We start from the raw sequence: 21,523 nt of genomic DNA, 5'->3' as shown, positions 1-21,523 counted from the left end.
ATTACGAAACGTGTGCATACTCCTACATTTCCACAAACTGGATTTGCATTACTGGGCAATCAGTTGTTTTAACTGTGCAACAGACTTGGATCAACAGGTGCTTCTGTGGCAACCATTGGCTGGAATCCTGTTGAATATGTAGTGTTGCGTACAAAAAAAATCCCAAAAAACTTCAGAAATCTGAAAAGAAACATGAATTCAGCTCAATAAGCTGTTATCAGAATTAATTTAATTAGTTAATTAAGCTCAAATCTGCTTAATTTAATCACAGAATAAGCAGATTTTAGCAGTACTCAAAAGTACTCCACAAAAAGTTATTTTTGAACAGTTGCAAGTACATGTTATGTTTCAAAGGAAGCCATAAAACGTTCTGTTTGCAGCTGGCTGTGTAAGAGGCACAGCAAACATGTAAAGAGAGGTGGCCTGTCCACATTAAAACCAAAATTAAACCTTTTGACCCACATGCAAGATGTATGTGTGCCAAATAAGAAAAACCTGTTGCGAGATGCCAACGCTGAAATAGCTTAGAATATTTCAGGTGAAGTTCAGACAAAAATCCAACTGAGAATCCTCTGAAATACCAATAAGTTCTTCAACAAGTGCGACTCAGCTTGAGCCATTTTGCAAGGAAGATCTTGTGAAACAATCAGGCTCTAGATGTGCAAGACTTGCAGTTCTAACTCTAGCAAAAACTCTAAAGCATTGTCTGAAGGAGGTTGAATACAAACGCACTGCACACTTTTCAGTTTTCCCTTCCACTTCTTAATTATGCATTGCTTTATATTGGTCTATCACATTAAATCCAAATAAATTATATAGAAATCGACTGTTCTATCTCCACAACATGCTACAAAAGTTCAAGATGTGTGTATACTTTTGCAAGACACTGTCCATATATGCATTTCACTTCCAAGATGCAATAAAAAGGGTCTCTGTGCAGGCCAGGTATCACAGCATGTGGGGGTACACATCCAGCGGTCTGAGCAGAGAGAGCTCAGTGTGCTCCTCCTCCACACACCATCTGACCAACGCACCGTCAGTATGAGTGCATCAATTTCTGTCGCTGCACAAAACCCTAGTGTCTGGTTTCCTCTCAGCAACCCTGGCCAAAGCACTGCTGCCCTTTGTTCCCACTTTAAATAAAACATAGCCCACTCATTTGGTAAAAAAAAAAAAAGGATCCCCTTGTGCATAATTCAAGAGACAGGTATCAGTTTAAGGGAAGCGTTTTTCTTTCTTGTAAAGTAGCCTCCTCTGCTACACAGACTGTACAGCAATTAGAAATATTATATCAGTATTTAGAGCTGTCCTCGGTGTTTCACGCCAGCCATTGCATCAGACTGGTGTATATTCTAAGTTATCTACAGCACATGTTTGAAAATAGTGAATCACGAAAGGTGGAGATGTTTTTGCCTGCCTCTTATCTGTTTTCTAATCAATGCAGCCCGACTAGTCATCACAGCAGGTTTCGAGATAAAAGGCAACAAAAGCTGAAACTGTAAAGCAAAAGTAATAATAGTCTTTGACAAATACATATTTATTTGCTTTGCTACATTGGATAAAGTAACTGAAAGCAACGGTAGATCCACTTCAAGGACACGCGATTTTCTAATAGTGCAACTTTAATAACTAAAACTGAAAAATGTTTTTAAAGTAAACAATATTCATTCACATAGATGTCCCCTTAGTAAGTGAATTATTAAACAAAAAGCCAACTGCTGACAACCGAAACTGAGACGTAAGGGCGATACCGATATGCACCTGCTGCTGCCGAGTCATTTCACCTACCTGACAACATTCGCGCTCACTTTGGGCTGTTATAACTTTTCTTGTTTTCTTCGATTGGGCTGCCTGTCCTAGAGATGGAAACAGCGAAAATACAACCGCATGACCTCACAGGAACAAGTCCTTTCACTGCGCCATGAGTGGTGTGGCTAGTAATGAGCTTTCCTTTTCCTCTACTTGCAGTGAGCTTACCTTATTCCCTTCCCTGGGGAGAGAATAGGCTGAAAGGTAACGGAGAAACCATCAGACCAATCAAATGCCGTGGTGGGCGGGTCTTTGGAAAGCAGGAAAGGGCATTGGTCAGTTGATAACTCATGGAAGACCACTGAAAAAATGTTTCCTGTTTTAATAAGGACAGGACAGGATAATCGTTAAGGATCAACAAGACCAACAAAATAAATTTCTTTAACGAGTCAAACTAACAATAAACCGTTGAGTAGTAAAGTTAGTATAGTAAAGTTAGTCTTGAATCTTTAAACTAAAGGCTGATAGGGTGAACAAACAACTATAAATCAACAAAAAAAATTACCAAATTTATGCAGCAAAAGAGAAGGTTTCAAATTGACGGTATTATGTATTTTCCAGACACATAAAATACCTCTTTATAGCACAATCAAGTAACTATTTTACCTTTAGTTGTCATAAAAATGCCATATATATCAAAAGAAGGAAAACAAAAACAGAGATCTCTTTTCCATACTTATGCAATAGGAAGTGCTGGAAACCAAGTCATTGGTTTCAAGGTTACTGGTAAAAGATGTTACCACTCTTTTATAATAATATAAAAGAGTGCTATGGTTGCTGAGAAAGGTGAGATGAGTGCAATGATAGCATAAAAATTTAACCAATGGTCTATGACTCTTAAAATAAAATGTGCATATTCCAAAAGTAAATAAATAAAATAAAATTCAAACAGAAAAAAAAACTGAGAAAAAAGTAAACGCTATAATGCCATTAAGAGTTAAGGTTTTGAGGTCAGCACACTGTGAACTGAGAGAAGCTAATCATTCATAAGAAGCTCTGCAATGCAAAGCTATATAAACTACTTTGAATAGTTTTGTGGTTACATGCACAAGAAGATTAACTGAGCACAAATTTTTATTTGGAAAAATACTAAACAAGAAAGGCTGAAATATTTTGATTGGTTTCAAAGTTAGGAATTGTACAATTTGTACATTTGCAGAAGAACAGTCTGTTAAATATTTAACATGGACTTTTAAACCACATTAAATGTGACTATGATAAAATAGCTAAAGATTCTTTAGAGTCATTTGCACTTATTTCAAGTCTAAAACCTACTTACTAAACCTGACAAGGTCTTGTAGAGCTAAAGAGAGAATTTGACTCAGGCATTTTCAACTCCTGTTGTACACCAAAGTTCAACTAATATCTAGGTTTGAATGCACGTTATTTACATCCCAATAGGAATTTTATAGTGTAAAACTAGGCACAAAGTTAGCAAACTATATAGTTCATTAACTGACTGTACAACTGCATGTTTTATGTTAAATATTTGTTGATAAAAAGTCCCAACAGGAATTTAAAGAGCACATAAGTCAATACTGGGTAAGCAGAAAATGAAAGTTAGTCCAATATTCCTTTCCAGAAAATGTATCAGTGTGACCTCTGTGGCAGTCCTGGAGACCTGGGAGGACCCCTGCAGGTGTGGTGGTTGCAAACAGCCACTTCTTTCATTTGTGCCTTGGACCATTTCAATCCAAGCTTTTTATGCAGATACTGCATGAACATCTATTAAAACAGCTAAAACCTTTTGTTCTCCATCTTTATTAATTACCGCCATGTAAATTTAACATTGCTCAGCTGACTAACTACTGAAATGCTGCTCAAGAGTTGTGTTCTGTGTAGACAAAAAATCTTTATCTGCCACTGTTCTTGGTGATTAGAAGTGCTCAGTTGAGTGGTTCCCAAAGTTTCAGCTTCTGAATCAGCAAAACGACAGCGGTAAAGACTTGTATTTCCTCAATTATGAGCTGAAAGGGGAAGGGAAAAACGTTTCTGCAGAGGATTTGTCTTTTGAGTTAGTATTAAAGGTGTACCAAAGCACTAGACTGTCTTCTGGTGTAAGGATACAGGATTTCATTGCTTTTGAGTTAATTCACAGCATTTGTTATTTGCACATAAAGCAATCAACATTCGCTTAAACATATCCATATATATATATTTTATTCTCAATACGGCAAAATACAAAGAATATTTAGGACAGACTCCCATTAGTCACAATTAATACTCACTTCACAAGAATGCTTTTAAATTACATAACCTAAGTTTGAAGATCAAACTCAACAGGTACCTTTAAAACATATTGCATCCATCATATATAGTATCTCTATCGGTTCTCTTAAAAGTAGCCAAATTCAGATTATTGTACATTGGGTATGCTGCTGGTCTCACTATGGAGACGGCTTTTTTTTTATTTTTCTTTTTTAGAAAAGTTCTTCTACAACATACTGTAGAAACTGCTACAACTGCTCTGAGGTGAGGCGAAATCCCTCAGTTTCAAAAGACATGTTGGGCACGGAAAATTCATGTCTCTTTCTCAGGAGGAAGCAGACAACAGACTGTACATGTCATCCATCCAACACGTGAGCTCAACAATATACACGTAATGAAATACACAGCTCCATATCAAATACAGAGAAGACAAAAAATATCCGTATTTGGATTTAAGAGACGTTACCGATTATGTGGTGACCGTGATACCATGAGACAGTGAAGAAGAAGACAAAGTATACAAGCACGTTGGAAGAAACATGGAGAAATCAATTTGATTTGCAGTGTTAACACACTGGGATTTCATCTGTAACAACTTGGGGGAAGAGAAGGAAAAAAATATGTGCATAAAGTCTCTCACAATATATTTACAGCATTTTTTTTTTCTTTCAATTTACTTAAAAAAATGCCAACCTGGAGTAAAAAGTTACCCTTAAAGACATGTTGTATTTACATTTTATACAACTGTATTTAAATAGAAACATGCAAGTGTTAACATCTTCCTAACGAACGTCCAAAAAGAAGAAGAAAAAAAAGCAACAACTTCATCTTACCCTGGATTTGTTCAAGTTAGATTAATTACTACTTACAAAGAAATCTCATCAACAGTTCAAAAACATTTACATCTTCCTATTTCTTAAAATAATTGTTAAGAAGGTGAAACGGAAAAAACAAACGGGCAAAAAAATAAATAAGCGTGAGTAGCAAAACTGCTAAAGATCGTTCTAATGCTATTTTCTGTCTTTAAATTTCACTACAAGATAGTGTAAGGAGCACAAGGCGCAAATCTTAACTTACAAAGTGTACCAGTGTATGAAGACAGTGATCGGGTCGGCAAAACCCACTGAAGAAAAGACAACTCCAGCTTTTGTGTTTGGTTATAAAAAAAAAGTAATTAATATATACACAAATATTATACAACATTACAGAAAATTGCAAAAGCTAAAGGCATTGGCCGCTTGAGTTGAACAGGTTTCTCACTGAGGTGGAAAAAAGGAAGAAAACTCCAAAGCATAAAAATGATTTCTATCCCTTTAAAGATTTTTTTGTTTGTTTTTGTAAAAATCCTGCATAGATCAAAAATAATACCTCCTCTGACTTTTTCCTCTTTAAGTATAAGAGAAAATAACAGTATTCCCTCTAGCGATAGAAGTCCAGGGAGCCAGTGGAAAAATCTAAAATATACAAGCAACAAGAAAAATGGTCCAAGCTGGGCCAAACAGTAAGCAGTATTTAGGTTTAAAAAAGAAGCTAAATAAATTTTCTAAACTTTGTGGCACTTTCTCATTTTATCAAGAAAAATCAACCAATAACTGTAGCACAAGTACTATTTGACCCAAGCTTGGGATTTCCCGCATGTTGTCTTAGGAATCAAACATAAAAGTTTCTTCAAGTGACAATGGCGTTTAAAGACCCATAAGCATTATAACTACAGATGCACCAGTCAGAGATCAGAATCAGACCATTTTCACCTCAACCTGCAGCTCAAATAGAGAAATGCTGATTTTTTTTCCTAGTTCACTGAATATCATCTATTTTCAATGTGTAAAAGTGTCAACTAATTGAATTTCAACTTTTTGGAGATTAACAGATGAATGATCGAAACATATGGTTTGATTCATGGATTTATCAAAGAACCTGCGGAACATGTTTCCCGTTTTCCATGTTATGTTCCTCAAGAAAGGGAAAATAAATATCAAATTGGTCAAAATCGTAACATGTGGGTCTGATTTAAAAGAAAATAGGAAGCCTGACTGGTGCATCTTTAACTATAAGCTTTATTAGCATTAGTAATTTAACATTTCTGGAGAACAACCAGCTGTAGTCACTCAATGCGTCTCCAATTTCCTTGTAAGAAAAGTATAATTTCAATTTTAAAAATGTCATTGCTTAGGAACAACAGTACAAACACGTTCATATACTTCCCCCAATGAGTTTTGCATTTTGCTCTTGCTAAAAGACAAATGATCTGCTTGGCATATAAATAGAATCTATAGTGGTCGTTATATTTCTTTTCTGAGATATACAAAATCTTTATCACATAAATACAACACTGCTAATCTCTGTCAATGATAAGATTTGTCCCTCTTATAAGAAAAAAAAATCTCATCTTTACTTTTAATTTGTCTTAGCCCTGACGAATCAGAAAAACCTTGGTTTGTTTTAAAAACTACAGAATAAATAACTGCATTTGCATTGTATGTGTGGACACAATCTGCAATACTTTTACAATCCCTGCAGTTCCTTAGAAAAATACACTGTTAACAAAGGGATCAAAAACAAGGGAATAACACCATGTGGGAGTGGCCCTTGCTTGAGAAAATTTCTAAAACAATGTAGTGATAAAAGTGTCTCTCAGGAGCTGTTGATAGAATAAGTTTAAATGATTAAGCTATCTCCAGTTTGATAAGAATTTAAATTACTGACGGACAAATAAAATTACACCTTTATAAAATAGAACTTCTGAATGAGACTGTATCACCTGAAGCCCATTCTGGTATTTTTTAAATTTGGTCAGAATCCTCCCTAGCCTTTCCTCCAGAGAGCTGAAAATGACTATCTCTGTAATCCTCTTAAAAAGATTTAAAATTGTTTTTTTTTGTTTGTTTTTTTTAAAAAGGTATAACTGCCAGCCCTAATTTGCTACTAAAAGATGAATAAAATGCCATTAAGTGAGGAAAAACATATTAAAAAAGAAATCAGATCTTATTGGTGACTTTACCTGTAGCTCATTTACAAGGCACAAAAATGATAAAGAGAAACCGTCATTTTAAAGCACCTTTGGTGTTTCTGGGAGGTACTTTGGTGAAATAAAGTTTAAAAACAAAGTTAAAAGCCAAAGTAACCTAAAAAGCAAAACAAAAAAAAACAAAAAAAATCACAGGTTTAGTGTACTCATAAGAAATAATCCCCACAGCACTTTTAGCAGAAGAGATAAAAAAGACCTTGAAGACTTTAATAGAGACGTCGAAATGTGAAGAGAGGCCAGAAGCTCTTGGGATATTTGATGCGTTGCTGCTGAAGGTGTGAGATTTTCTAAATTGCTCAGTGTTGTTTTGGCAAGCTGGTGCAGAAAAATGGACACAGTGTTGGAGATATGTCTCAGAGGTTAACAGCATGTAAGAATACATGGAGGACCAGAGGTGGGCTGTGTTTGCAGAGTATGTATCCGTGTTGTGTCTTTGAGCACAGGCTGCTAAGTATGAAAGGCTGAGGTGTGAGTGTGTGTGTGTTTGAGGAAGCAGCTTGCAGCAATCAAGTCCTCGCTAGTGGCTAAGATTAGCGTCCAGTCGCAGCCAGTGGAGACCCTGCCGAGTGTAACGCACCAGTTCTGTCATGCTGCTGGTGTTGAAGATCAGAGGACCCATCATTTTGTCCAGCTCAGAGAAAAAGTCTGGGAAAGGAAGAGAAAACAAACAAAAGCTAAACACCAGGTAACAGCTAAACATCAAGTAAAAGCCAGAAGATTGTGACACTAAAAGTCACACAGCAACTACTCAAAATCCATATGATATGTCTCAAGTGTTCTTCAGTCTCCAACAAGTTTTCTTCCATTTCTTTCCTGTTGAAGATCTGAATCCCCATAGCATGATGCTGCCATCACCACGTACCATAGTGGAGATGGTCTTTACAGAACATCTATAATCAAATACAGGAGAACTATTTCCTAATTAGGATAATTTGGTAATTATTTTTTAGAACTTGTACAGAAAATAAGATTGAATAAATATACACATCAGACTGTTCAGGTTTTCATTTGGAAAACATTTTAGAAACTATGCATCTTATTCTTTCCACTTCACAAGTGTGTCCTACTTTATTTTGGTCAATCATACATTTTAATTAAAACACTTCAAAGTTTGTGGTTGAAAAGGTTCAAGGGATGTTAATACTATAAATTCAGTTATTTGAATGATTCTGAATCCAGTTTACCAATATGTGAACTGGTCATTTTAAAACCGGCCCACTGTTTTCTAAAAACATAGAAACCCAATTTCTATCCCTTGCTTTTGGAGTTTTGACATTTCTTTGGGGGTTTTACCTTTTATAAAACCTTATCTAATAAATTCTGTCTGCATTTCTTATTCAGCACTGATTTTATATTTTTTTAAATAATAATTAAAATATGAATGAAAGAATCATGACATCTGGAGCCAACTTAAGTACATCTTACAACAGATAAGTTTGGAATAACAAACTATAAAACCTGCCCTTTTACCTTTCTGTTCCTTGGAAACCTGCTCCGCCTGGTCCCAGATCTCTGTGGCGTACAGGAAGTTGGAGGTGACCTGGACGTAGCTGGCAGCCATCTGGTGGATACGCTGAGGTATGGTCACAGATGAGCTGGCACTGCTGTTACTACTGACTGACGAGTAGCTTCCTGTTGTGCCTGGTGAGAGTTTGGGCGACACTGGAGAAGGCATTCCTGCTGCCTTACTGCAGACAGAAACAGAAAATGGCTGTTTTTTAGGGTATACATGCACTGCCTCACAAAACTACTCATAAATTCAGATTTAGAAGTTATGGCAAGCATGAGAAATCATGAAGCGGTGGTTGTGAATGCTTTTGCATGGCATTACATATGAAATGCATGTAGCAGAATATTTAAATTTACATACAATAATAAAGTTAACTTCTTTAAGAAATGACAATGTATGAAAAGTAAATATTTAAATGCAAAGATAAAGGGGATCATGTTTTTTCTGAAAATCTATCAGCCACGTTTGCACAAAATCTGCAAGAAACATTTCTCCTCTCCTACACAATAAGAAAAAATTTCCAAACAAACAGAAGCAGATGACTTACTTTCCCAATCCAGGAGAGGGAGCCTGGGTGTTACTCAGGGAATTCTGTCAGAAGAAAAAAAAGTGAAAGAACATTAAGTGCAAAGAAAAATGCATATTTACAGATGAAAACATCATGCATGGAATATTTTACGACATTTGAAAGCTTTCCAAAGAAAACTGGATTGGAGCTTATAAAAGCTGGAATACCTTCAAATGTTCTGTGAGAGTTTTGGAGTATTTTAGAGCGCTGTCTTTCCTCAGCTTGAACAACCGCAGATAGAGAAGAGACTGGCATTTGAGACTGCAGAGAAAAATGTGGACAAAGACTTTTAGAACTCAAAAACTTTTAGAACTCAAAAATAGAGTGACCGTTAATTCGTAAAGAGTCTATTTACAAACAGATTTCCATAAATTAACAGTCATATCTAAGTAGTTTTGAGGGTTCAGGACACTTCAGCCACGTGAAATGAAGCATCATCATGTGGTGTCAGCAAATGCACTTACCAAAGGACAGCTAGCCTCTTGTCCGCTGAAGTGGCATCTGGGGCCATGTAGCTTTTTAATTTCATAGTGTATCTGAGTGCACAGGCAGGATGGAGTTGTAGGTTAATAACCCAGACATTTTAGTTGAAAAGGACAGCAGGAGATTTACATGAAACATATAAAAACATTTTCAACTTTGCAGGAGCAGTAGAACTTGACAATCTTCATTAAATTTTAGAGCCACTCAAAGTTTCATACAAAACACATGCAAACTGTGTTTAGTAATTCCTCAATGGTTTTGTTGTGTTTTTACTAACCTGATGAGTTCCACTGTTTCAGCGTACATCGGGAAGGGCGACTTGGCTTCCTGCGCGCTCTTCTCCAGAGCGTTGCCGCATTCAATGAACGAGACCACAGCATCCAGGTAGTACACTGCCTTTTCAAAACGGTTTGTCTGTAAGAGTGTGATCAAAATACTAATAAATTGTGGGGCAAATACTTTTGTTGTGTCTCTAAATGCAGAACTAAATGTTAACATTTTGTTCATTTGACTCCAGCAACAGGGTACAAATAATAACTTTACAAAACTGAAACATTTTTAAGCTTGTAAATATGTATGTGAGAGTATGCAGCTAAAAGATGTTGGTTCTGTAGCAGTGAGATTATGACTCATGAATTTGAAAAAGAACAATAAAACAAAATTATATTTTAAAGTAGACCTCCAACTTTTTGTTGGAGAGCACAATGTGAATAAATGACGAGACGTAATATCTAACCTTTGCAAATCAAATGTAACAAACATAGAAACTGCGATAAGGATTAAGATTAAACATCTTGCATAGAGCTAATTTTGTGTAAATAATATTAATTTGGACCTTTGAAGAACACACATTCATTGCTCATCTACCCAGTGCTGCTGGCCTCACTTCATTTATGATTTAGGTCATATGAACCATTAGTTTAGTTGCTGAAACCAAACATATTAGAAATACACTGGCTTTCCCAAATGAAATGTAAAATTTTTTATTGTACTGTTTTATGAATTTAAAAATCACTATTACTGAGTCGAAACTGAGTTTTGTTAACTTTTAGGTTCATAATCAACTTACTTTTGTGGTTAAGTTGCATTTAAAAGCAGTCTTTAGATTAAGTTTTGTTTTCCTTTGCTCTCATTTTAGTTAATCAGTACCAGGAGAGACGGGTTTTTTATTGGTTCATGTTATGCTTGATCGTTAGATCAAACACTAATCTACCATATTGATTTCTCTCTCCTCTTCCTGTTTAAATGAAATTGTAAACTATTTAGAGTATAATTAATATTGCAGTTTAGTTTTAGATAATTCATGTGCTTTATAAAGTTTACCATAGCCTTTTAATGTTACAGTGCAAAACATGAAACTAAACAATGTTTTTTTTGTTTTGTTGTTGAATGAAATTAAGAGGTGGGAAAAAAAACTACATTCTAAAACTGACAAAGTAAAATAGAATAATTTTCCTGCCATCATAAGAAACTGGTCATATACTCCTTAGAGAGTGATGGTACGTTGTTTCAACCTGGTTTCAAAAGTCCTCTCAAATATACAAGAACTTGCATAAAAACACTACAGATTCTAGCAGTAAACATTGTTCTTACCAGTGCATCTGCATTGTGCTTGAGTGTCTTAGCCTCTTGCAAGTAGTGATCAGCTGAATGAACCCTGAAACAAAATTATAAGCAGGCCAAACAAATTTATTAATATGTGTAATTGACAAAAGCCTAATAATTTCCTAAAAAACTATTTTTTAAAGCTACATCTCTTCAATAAACAGGCTAAAAATAACAGAGTTCTATCAGCTGGTCTTTCATAATGGATTTATCCTGATTTTTTCAGTCATCCAGGCAGATCTATAAACAACCTCCCTGACCTCCAGCAGCTTCACACAAAGGCAATGCAAAAGACCCACAGTAATCTCTCTGTTCCACAGAGGAAACAGATCCTCCTACCTGTCCTCAAACACCATCTTGGATCTTTGAGACCTAGAGCCATCCGTGGAAAGAGGAGGCACAGCCAGCTGGTTAGTAGATATTTTCTCCTGCAGAAAAACAAGACAATTGTTTTGTTACATTAGAAAAACAGAGTAATGGACAAAAAACATTATGATTCTGTAAATTTGGACATATGAAAACTATTAAAAGAGAAAATTTCTTCCTCACATCAACTTTCCCTTCGCGCGTGCCGCGTCCCTTGTCGTCTCCTTTTTTGTGTTTGGAAGTGGAGCTACCCTTGCTGCCATGGCTACCCGCTTTTTTACTCGTGCTGCCGCTCGATAGCAACGTGGATGATTGGTTTACCGTCCCCTTTCGACTTGGATGGTCCGACTTGGGTGTCCGCTGAGGACCCGATATGGAGGGAGAGGGTACCGGCTCCTCTTTCTTCTCCAAAGGTCTCTTTGACCTGGTGGAATACAAAGCATTGCTCTGATAAAACTGTAATAACAGACGTATTTTGCAGCTATAAAGTTCTTAGAGTGAAAACAGGGGAAGATGACATGTTAACATTACAGGTACTTTATGACCAAGATGTAATTAACAAGCACATAACATGTGAATTTCGGGTTTACGCTTAATGCTAATGGGTTTATTTTCTGAATTGTAAGAGAAGTGAAAAAGCTTGTAAATACATTTGCTTTTCCTTACAAAATGAGCTAGTGCTGCTGCACCAAGTGGGCCAGAGTGGAGTGAATCATTATAAGGACAAAGAGACAGAATACTCACTCTTTACTGCTGGTTTTATGAGGAGACTGAGTTTTATCATCTGGCTTGAATCGCTTACTCTCTGGCTTCGTGCCTTCCTCATCGGCCTGAAAAAAAAAACATCAAAAAATCTCAGGAAAACTTTGATTTATAAGTGGGTTGTGTATTTTTTTTAATTTTTTTTATTTAACAACCTATAAACTTGTACTACGTATTCCCATTTTTTGCAATAGTGAAAGATAAATCTCTCTGTTTTTTTATTTGAATTTATTTTATTTTTGTGACACTTTTAAAGCCCTGTGGACATTTTTCTGCTTCTTTTTTCCCTCTGTTCCACATTCAAAGCCTTGTGAGACACTTGCTTTGGAAAAAATTCAATTTGTGGAGTATCCAAATGGCCATAAAATCCAGAAATTATTCCTCTCACATTGACTGATATTAGAAAAAATACTTGAACAACTGGAATATGCTAACTTGGAGTGATTTTAATGCTGCGTACTCTGTTGCTGTTGACCGTATAGTCAGAATACATTGTGGAGCTCTAGCTGACAGCAACAGAAACAAAACCGTTTTTTTTCCAGAAATGTGAAATATTAAATAAAAGCAATGCACTTTTTAAATAAAGAAGTGTTGGTCTACTGTAAAGTATGTTTATGTCAGTATTAGAAAGCCCAAGTTGTTTAGTGTAGACCTTTAAATTATCTGCCTTGTTCAGTTTGGTAGGACCACCTTGATTCTTGTTTTTACCTCCTTTTCTAACAGAGTTTTTCCTTGCACTTAACTTTCTAAATACATATGCTTGGGTAGTGGACTCTGAACAAGTATCTTTTTTTATTGCCTGTATGTGATATTCTAATGTAATGACAAAATGAAAATTCAGTTAGTAATTGTAAGCAACAAAATTAAAATATTTGACATCACTGTGAGTGTAGTAAATGTAAATAATGAGCTTCACAGAAGAAATAACTGAAAGTTCATCAGAAAGTTCATCAGAAAGTTCATTTCTGATGATATTCTAGCTTATCGAGATGCACCTGTATGTGTATGTAAATAATCTTACATACTGGTATGTGTATTTAATTACAAATATGAAGATATATTTATGGTCCATATATGTACAAATAAATTATGATGAAACAACAGAAACAAAAACGGTTAAGCTGACATAAACTATGAAATGGAAAAAAGTGGAAGACAACTAATGATTGTGATTATCAAAGAGAGAAGGGGAAAAATATTTTTAAAAACGCTTCCATCTTCTCTTTCTAAACATTTTAAGATGTTAAAAATGTCTTTACTTCTATTTATTTCCAGTGTTAAGACATTAAAAACCTTTGTAATAAAAACCCCTACCTTGTGTTTCCTCTTGGACTTGCTCTGCTTACTGCTTTCTCGATCTTGAGAATCTTCCCTCTCCACTTTAATCTCTGCAGGCTCCTTGTAGGGCCGCCCTGGGATCCTCGACAGCAAGCTGAGATCTATGGGAAATAGGAAGGAAAGGGAAGGGAATGGGTTCATTTTGTCCAAAATAAAAGGAACGCCTAGTTTCCATGTTACTGTAAGGCGTATAAGAAGTTTTGACTGACCAATCTTGACGAGTAAAACTTGTTGCTGAGGTTGTCTTGTGGGGTAGCGCTCCTCTGGGTCGCTGAGCGGAGACAACACAGGAGAGAAAACGCACACGGGGGTCCTGATGCTCTCCGTATACTTGGGAGTCTGCGACGAGGACGGAATGCTGTCGTTTCCCTCGGAATCAGACGAAGAAGAGTCTGTAGAAAGAATTTCACGAGACTTGGTGGGCGCTTTGGCCTTCCGCTTGTCTGTGGTTGTGGTGACAGAAGCTGCCGACGGCCGTGGAGAAGACTTGGGTTCTTTTTTGATGCTTGGTTTGCGTGAGCCTTTTGTGGCAGCAATGGGCCGGAGAGGAGGAATCTCTGGAGCCGGTTCAGTCTCCACTTTCAGACCTCCCTTGGGTTCCTCCACCACTGGGGGCTTCTCAGACTTCTTAGGCTGCTTTTTACCAACTCGTATTCTGGGATTTGTTCCACCTTCGCTCTGGGCGGGGGACTTCTGTCGCCCCCGGCCACCCTCTGTACCTTTGTCCCTGCTAGGTGGTGGTGGGGCCGAGTCTTTGGAGCTGTAGTCTCGGCCTTCTTTTTTACATTTGGGTGGAACGTTCTTGAACCAGTTGTCCAGCTGCCACTTGTTGGTCACAGGCTGTTCAGGCTGAAGCGAAAACAGCAGAATGCAGAATTAAGAGAGGTACTCAGAAAGTCAAATACAATGTTCAAAATTACTCTGGACACAAGAAAGACCAAACACTATTCCACATTCTACTGATGCCTCTCAAGAACTTAAAATATCATTGATACGCTTGTTAGACCATTTTATGCCACGTTTTCCTTCCACTTAACTTTACCAGTGTGATTAGATAAAGCATCCTGTGAGGCTTTTGCTACTTATTCACCCTCTTTCAGGAAGGATTGGAAAAGTATATCGTTTTTTGTTTGCCATTTAAAACCCATTTTACAATGACTAAGTTTTAGTTCAGCAATAGATTAACAGCCAAAATGGACAAAATAAAATAAAATAAAACTTATGAGTTTAACAGGCTGTAAGAAAAAAAAATCTTTGGCATAGCCGAGAAACTTAACATGATAAAAGCGCTTCATAACAGTTGATATGAATAACTGTCGATATCAATAATTATTTATCAGTATATTTTTTTGGTGTGGTGTGACCTTTCCTGTTTTATCCACTATTTTCTCTCCACGCTTCTGTTTTTTTATTTTTAAACAATTTTGAGTGCAAGTTACTCAACAGGTTGTTGCTAGGTAACCAAAGAGTGAATGAGTTGCTAGGTAACCAAAGGGTGAATGAGTTAGTTGATGCCATCAGCCTTACTAAGCTGGCAGTGAGAGGTTAAACAGCAACGTCTTTCCTCTGCCTAAATCTCCCAGAATGCTGTGTGTTTCTGGATAATGAATATTTGACATATTGAATATTCTATGAGATATATTATCTACTGATATTGATCATATATCTACCACAATATATATTGTTATTGAACTATTGTTTTGTCCTATTTTAAGTAAAATCTAGTTTCCAAAATGTATGGACCAAATGTTTGGTCCATAGTGGTAAAATGGTGAACAGATTTTTTTGTTTGTTTTTCTTAGCCATAATTATCCAAGTAGAAGAAAAACAAAACTTCAAATATTTGACTATGTGTAAATCTATATATGGGTTTCATTTTGTTGCTCTTGTAACTTATTGAAACACACCTAATTAGTCTAAATGTTTTTTTGCAGCCCCACAGTTTAGTACGATGTTGAGTGAGTGATTACTTCAGGAGAGGTGGTCCGTGGGCGCTCATTGGCCTCGCTGTCCGTCGTGCTGCTCTCACTCTCGCTGTCGGAACCTGAGCTGCTCTCGGAGCCGCTGTGGCTGCTCGAGTCATCCCTGGACGGCTCAGCAGCTTCACTGTTATTGCTGTTCACGAATAAAAACAGGAAGTGCTTACATCTTACAGACAGCAACAGGTAAATGTAATTCTCTGACTCTCCATGAGGACATAAAACCTTTACATTCACATATGGCTTTAGGTAACATTTATGCTTTTTTAAGATTTAAAACAAAATTTGAAATATTTTTTTAACATGTACCATCTTGATCTTTGTTAAATTTACCATTGTAATTTTTTTACAATGCTAAGTAAGTTAGTATTACAATGCTAAATGTAGCAGCTCTTGATTCACTGTATAAGATTATTGTAGAGATTTGTGTCAACATTAAAATACTAAGTAAATGGCTCTACATCTAATCTTTTCTGTTTCAAACAAAAGCAATTTAATAATAGTGAAAGGTTTGGTTGTGATATTTTTTGACTAGCTTAATTAAAAAGAACAATGACGAGCTTCGTAGTGCTGAAAAGTGAAATATGTTTAAAGGCTGGATTCATACTGCTAACCAGATATGATGCTGGCTCTAAGTAGGCATTTTATATAAAAGAAAATAGACAATAACACTACAGGGCCAGTTTTAGAAAACGTAGTATCCCAAAATATGCATACTGCAATAATACGCTTTTAATAAAATGTAAAACGCCATTTGAGTTATAACCTGGTGGACTCAAACAACACCGACTTCTTCATGCTGCCAACCTCACCTTGCTGATGTGTTCCTTGAGGCATTCTTGGATTCTTGTTCTCCATCGCTGTCCTCACTGCTACTTACTACCAGATCTTCCTTCAGTATGCTGAGCAAACAAAATTTCAAGACGATGAAAGCTTTAAGTGCTACAACTGCTAGTACTAGGGCTTGAGCTTTGTCTAGTTTTTATTAAGTCCAAGATAACAATGTAGTTATTTAAACTTTAATGTGAATCAATGAAGAAAGAAAACAAAAAACATGCACTTCTGACAAGCCACACTTACGCGATATCTTTATTCTGATTGCTGCTGGAGCTCTTTGATGAACTACCACGCTCTAAGACAAGGAAAATTAAAAAGAAACTTTTCAGAAATACATAGTATGTGTACAATTAATTGTCAACATGAACAAAAAAACAAAAAGTGCAAATATAAATTTGAATTGCAGAACTTACTATGTCCACTTGGAAAAGGGTGTGCATCCTAAGGTAAACAAGATAAAACAAAAATTTGTTTATTTCTTTTTCTTTCGCTTTAAAGTTGTCTGATTTGCATATTTAAATCCACAATTTAAAATAGTAATCATCATCATCATCATTTTACAAAATAAGGTTTGGTTGTTTTCTCCTCATAAAAGCAAAAAACAGCCTGACTGCCCTTATGGAACAATCAGAGAATCACTTAAATGAGTTAAACTGCTGGCACAATGCTGACCTTGGTGGGGAATGGAAACTTGGAGGGTTCTGTTTTACAGGGAGTGTGGATGGCTGTAAGTGGAGGAGGCCATGACTGAGTCATTTCCTGAAAGAAAAAAAGAATTCAGAAAACACACACACACATAGAGGCATATAAACATAAGGAGTAAAAAAAAAAAAACTTAGATTAGGACCAGGGTAACGCTGAATTACCCTGGTCCTATTGTTTCCCTCTGTATTTTGATGATTGATGAACTATTTTTTTAAAAAGGACCAGTTTTTACATACCTTTAGGATTTCATCAACACAATTGGCATCACCGGATCCCTGTTGAAAAAAATCATTAATTTAATGATTAGCTGATGTTTTCATAAGCATGATTTCAATAGAACAGGTGAGGAGGCTTCCACATAAAGTACCATGAGTCATCCTTCAGACACTACAAGTTAGAATGGTGTTGAGAAAGCAGAAATATGTTCTGTTTATTCTCTTAATAGTCATGAAGAAATCCTTTTCTAGCTTGATAAGTTTTATAGAAGTCCTACCTCAACAGGTTGTGATGGGATCTTGAGTTTTGTAAGCGAAGCTTTGCCCATGGTCTTCACCTCTCCCATGGTGCTGCTGTGTGACTGGCCGCCGTAGCTTTCGGCCTGTGAGCTCTTGGGTTCGGCCGTTTCCTGGCCGTCCATAGGCCGCACGTAAGCCGTGGGCTTTTGCAGCATGGAGCTGGGCTTGGAGACGAGTGACGGGGGGAAGGCTTGACTCGAGTGCTGCCCGCTGGGGAAAGACGTGTGAACCCGTGAGGGGGAATCCCAGTTAGCCTCTCTGTCTCTGGGCGACTTGTTGCGGTACTTGGGGTGATGCTGTTCAGCAGACAAGGAGCTCCGCGAGTGGCTGCTGGAAGAACTCAACGAACCCTTCGCCGGACTTGAAGTGTGAGACTTTGAGTGCTCCGAGCCAACGCTGTGCTTACTAGATTTCTTTTCCCGCACTTCCCCTCTTTGGCTACTGCTGCTGCCGCCGCTACTACTGCCGCTGTTCCTCTGGCTGCTGTGTCCGCCTGAGAGTCCGGAACGCTTCTGTGACTGAGAGGAAGATCCACCCGGTGGTGCGCCTACAGGAGTCCACTTACTGCTCTGGCTACCACCTCCACTACCCACACCTCGCTGGTCTCCGCCAAACAAAGGCGGGCCGGACTTCTCCTCGGAGGAAGACGAGCTGTTCGAAGGTTTACCAGGAAGCTTTGGAAGAGTGTCACCAATCGGTTCTTTCATCTCGTCGTAATTGCCCAACATGCTCTGGATACGGTTGGACAGTAAATCTGCCTTGCTGGCCTGAGAAAAGAAGCAGATGATGGAGTGAGGATTAATAAAGAGCAAAGAATGAGTGATGCAGATATCAGAAATAAGTAAAAACAGGAAGCTGAGGGATCAATGAACGAGAAAGGGAAAATAAAAAATGTATTTGTGTAGTTTTTGCTTCTGAGGTCATACACTGAAACATAATCAGAAGGTTTTAAGCCTGATCAGCCCTGACCATTAACTGCCTGGTGTAAAATGTAAAACTCTAATCTGTTTTGTAACATTTCTAAGCATTGTGTGTTTATTACACCACTCTGGTGGTTACTGCATGAAGCACATTCAAATATAACTATGAAGCTTTTTCATCTTTGTTGAATATGCCAGACTTGAAAATTCTAACAGCCTTTTAAAAAAATCCTCAGAATTTGGTATAAATTCAGATATTTACAGTGACTTATGCTAACGATATAAATCATTTTTAAGATGCTTTAAAACACCTGTTCAATACTTTTGTCATTATTTTAAAGTCACTATAAAACCCCCGTTTAGAGAAACTCCTCTCTGACTCACACTGTGTGACGTCACCTCTGCTTCAACACCAGAGGGCCTAGAAAGAAATATTTTCAATGCTGGTCTTAAATGTACAATTATTTTTCTTTAAAAGAAATCAGAATGTGGTAAGATTGTTAAGAGCAGATCACAGCTTTTAAACCATGAAATCAGCCACAAAATGATACTGGATGAGTCTCTAAATTTACCCTAAAAAAATAACAAAATTTCACACCAAGAGTTATACCACTAGTGATGGAATATAAAAACATTTCCAGAACATAACTAGCCCAAGAGCCTCACCAACCCCGTTTGTTTATTCTGAACTGAGATAAGAGTCGGTGTCGGCACAGAGGTTAATCAATCACTCTGAGGGCCACGGGTTCCAGTTGATTTGTTTGCAGACTGTGCAAAGTCTCCAGTTTCACATGCAGTCCCACACCTCTGTTTTGTTTGACAGATTCACACCAAGGGTGAGGAAACACAAGCCGTTATCTGCAGCAGGAAATGTTAGCGGCTTGGTCATAATGTGCACTCCTGCACCTCCTGCTAGCATGGGGCCTGGGTCTCATTAGCACAGCTGGAGGAAGAGTAGTAGCACCTCTTTGGCTTCTAGTTTGTTGGCTTCAATCGATGTTGCGAATGGCAATGACGAAAGCAAAATTAAACTATGACCAATAAGTAAAATGTTGGGTAAATTTGAGAAAAGTTCACACAAAGGATTATAGTTTAAAACTGTAAACATTACAGCTTCATTATTGTCTTAGTTTGTAAAGATGTTTGATTGCACCACTTCTCACTGCGTTTGCAGAGTACTAGAGCTGTGCAGCAATATAAATATTGTGTGAGCATATTAAACAATGAGTCCATTGTGCAAAACTGATTGTATTGCACTTTTGTAACAAACCATAACCGTTCAGGGGTCATAGCAGCATCAAAACTTACTAAAACAAAGTAGAGTTTTTTCAAACTACAAGAAAAAAAGAACTTAAAAATGACCTCTGTTTCAAATTGACCCCACAAAAATCATTGTTTAGTCCCAGATATCAAGCATCATACAAAAGTAAAGTAAATTCAAATATTTTTTTAACCTAATGTCTACTTGTGCTTACCTGTATGGAACTTTTTTAGAGTAGATGCAGTGCAAACAGAAAGAACATTCAACATACTTTTTGTCCTGTTCAGGTCTCATCAAATTGAGGCACAATTTGGTAAAGAGACTGATTTGAGAGGTGTTGCTTATAGGCCCTCTGTTTTAAATTAGAATAAAATGCACTACATACAACAGCGTTTATAGAAAGTTAAATACTCCTCACTCTGCGCGAATGAGCAAGCATATAAACTCTGCCCCATAAAAAGGTTCCTGGTGCACTGGTCTAGATCCGGGAGGCCGCAGCTGCAGCTGTGTGTGCACACGGCCTTTTAAGCATACTGCTGTAAACTTCCACTTAGTGAAGCGTGACAGTCAGAAAGAAAAACTAAAGCTCATATAAGGGTCGCACAAGCTGTTGGCAAGATACACAAAGTAAAAAAAAAATTGAGACTTTGAGTTTCTTTTGTCATTCTTCATCTGCACAACTTTACCATTAAAGTCAACTTCATTTTAAAAACAACTTTCTAAGAAAACTTGAGAAAATCTGCACAGAAAAAAACTGTATGTTATTGATAAAGGTCAAAGAGTCTTCCGTCTTTAATGTCAGCTTTCATCTTTCACTTTGTTGTGGTCCAAAACACACACACACACATACACCCTAACACTCACTCACCTCTGGTGGCTTTCCCATCAGAACAACCTGTCAGAACACATTCCTTCCTGCTTCTTTGATGGCTAGCTCCAACTAAGAGAGAGGAGCCACTTACATCTGCTCAAATCTGGTTAGTGGCAAAGATTAGAACTGGTTCAGAGAACTTAAAATCCTCTTTACAATTAAACTGGCAGACAGGAGCTGGCTGGCCTACATTTCCGCATGCAGGTATAATGCGGAAGACATGGGAGGAAGTGCAACAACGACATAGTCAGCTGCTTTGTTTACTTTAAACAGCTGATGGACTTTCGTTGTCAGCATACTGTTTTCTGATTTGAAAGTTGACTACATTAATCACCTAATATTCTTTGAAACAAATCATTATGATAATACACTTTAATCTCTGAGATTATCTGGATTAAAACAAAGTGAAGCATCACTATGAGACTTTTCAGACATGCTGGAACACAACAACATATCTTGTGGGGTGTTTTTCTGTTGCATCAAGCAGATGACACAACAATGACAACTGCACCACCGTGAAAGCTCTTGATAATGAAGTTTTCACTTCCTGCCTATATTGCAAATACTTGTAAACTGATCAAATACATACCAGCTGTGAGGGGAAAGAAAGAAAAAGAAAACGTACCACTTTGTATGGTTCAGGGAAGAGGGGGGAATTTGCTGGAAAGGCCTCTCCTCCTCCTCCCTGTTGGATTTCTTGATTTCTCCTTTCTCTTTCTTTCATTCGGAGCACATTCCGGTCCTCACGGTTCATGTTG

General features: G+C 37.2%; 2 protein-coding genes across 6 annotated transcripts in view; both read right to left on the bottom strand.

Annotated features, from left to right (window-relative positions):
- shroom1 (shroom family member 1) overlaps positions 1-2,070 on the bottom strand; it is a 31,264-nt gene extending 29,194 nt beyond the window's left edge. For 3 of the 4 annotated variants that reach the window (XM_044141640.1, XM_044141641.1, XM_044141638.1), the window contains exon 1: positions 1,789-1,971. The gene's annotated coding sequence lies outside the window, so the exon portion shown is untranslated. The other variant, XM_044141637.1, reaches the window with a different exon arrangement.
- A 1,882-nt stretch (positions 2,071-3,952) lies between these two features.
- Positions 3,953-21,523, bottom strand: part of aff4 (AF4/FMR2 family, member 4) — a 31,957-nt gene continuing 14,386 nt past the window's right edge. For both annotated transcript variants that reach the window (XM_044141636.1, XM_044141635.1), the window contains exons 2-21: positions 21,391-21,523; positions 17,692-18,480; positions 17,435-17,473; positions 17,166-17,252; positions 16,907-16,934; positions 16,737-16,788; positions 16,469-16,558; positions 15,648-15,792; positions 13,887-14,526; positions 13,654-13,778; positions 12,322-12,407; positions 11,761-12,001; positions 11,551-11,639; positions 11,200-11,263; positions 9,884-10,020; positions 9,588-9,659; positions 9,291-9,384; positions 9,103-9,146; positions 8,516-8,733; positions 3,953-7,690 (exon numbers count right to left, since the gene is read on the bottom strand). In XM_044141636.1, the coding sequence (XP_043997571.1) occupies positions 7,563-7,690; positions 8,516-8,733; positions 9,103-9,146; positions 9,291-9,384; positions 9,588-9,659; positions 9,884-10,020; positions 11,200-11,263; positions 11,551-11,639; positions 11,761-12,001; positions 12,322-12,407; positions 13,654-13,778; positions 13,887-14,526; positions 15,648-15,792; positions 16,469-16,558; positions 16,737-16,788; positions 16,907-16,934; positions 17,166-17,252; positions 17,435-17,473; positions 17,692-18,480; positions 21,391-21,519 (3,297 nt within the window). In that variant the 5' untranslated portion in view covers positions 21,520-21,523 and the 3' untranslated portion in view covers positions 3,953-7,562. The remainder of the gene's footprint in view (positions 7,691-8,515; positions 8,734-9,102; positions 9,147-9,290; positions 9,385-9,587; positions 9,660-9,883; positions 10,021-11,199; positions 11,264-11,550; positions 11,640-11,760; positions 12,002-12,321; positions 12,408-13,653; positions 13,779-13,886; positions 14,527-15,647; positions 15,793-16,468; positions 16,559-16,736; positions 16,789-16,906; positions 16,935-17,165; positions 17,253-17,434; positions 17,474-17,691; positions 18,481-21,390) is intronic.

Source organism: Gambusia affinis, linkage group LG15 (assembly GCF_019740435.1).
Source record: "Gambusia affinis linkage group LG15, SWU_Gaff_1.0, whole genome shotgun sequence".
NCBI lineage: Eukaryota > Metazoa > Chordata > Actinopteri > Cyprinodontiformes > Poeciliidae > Gambusia > Gambusia affinis.
The sequence above is the reverse complement of the archived record's forward strand: the minus strand, read 5'-3'. Positions and strand labels throughout refer to the sequence as shown.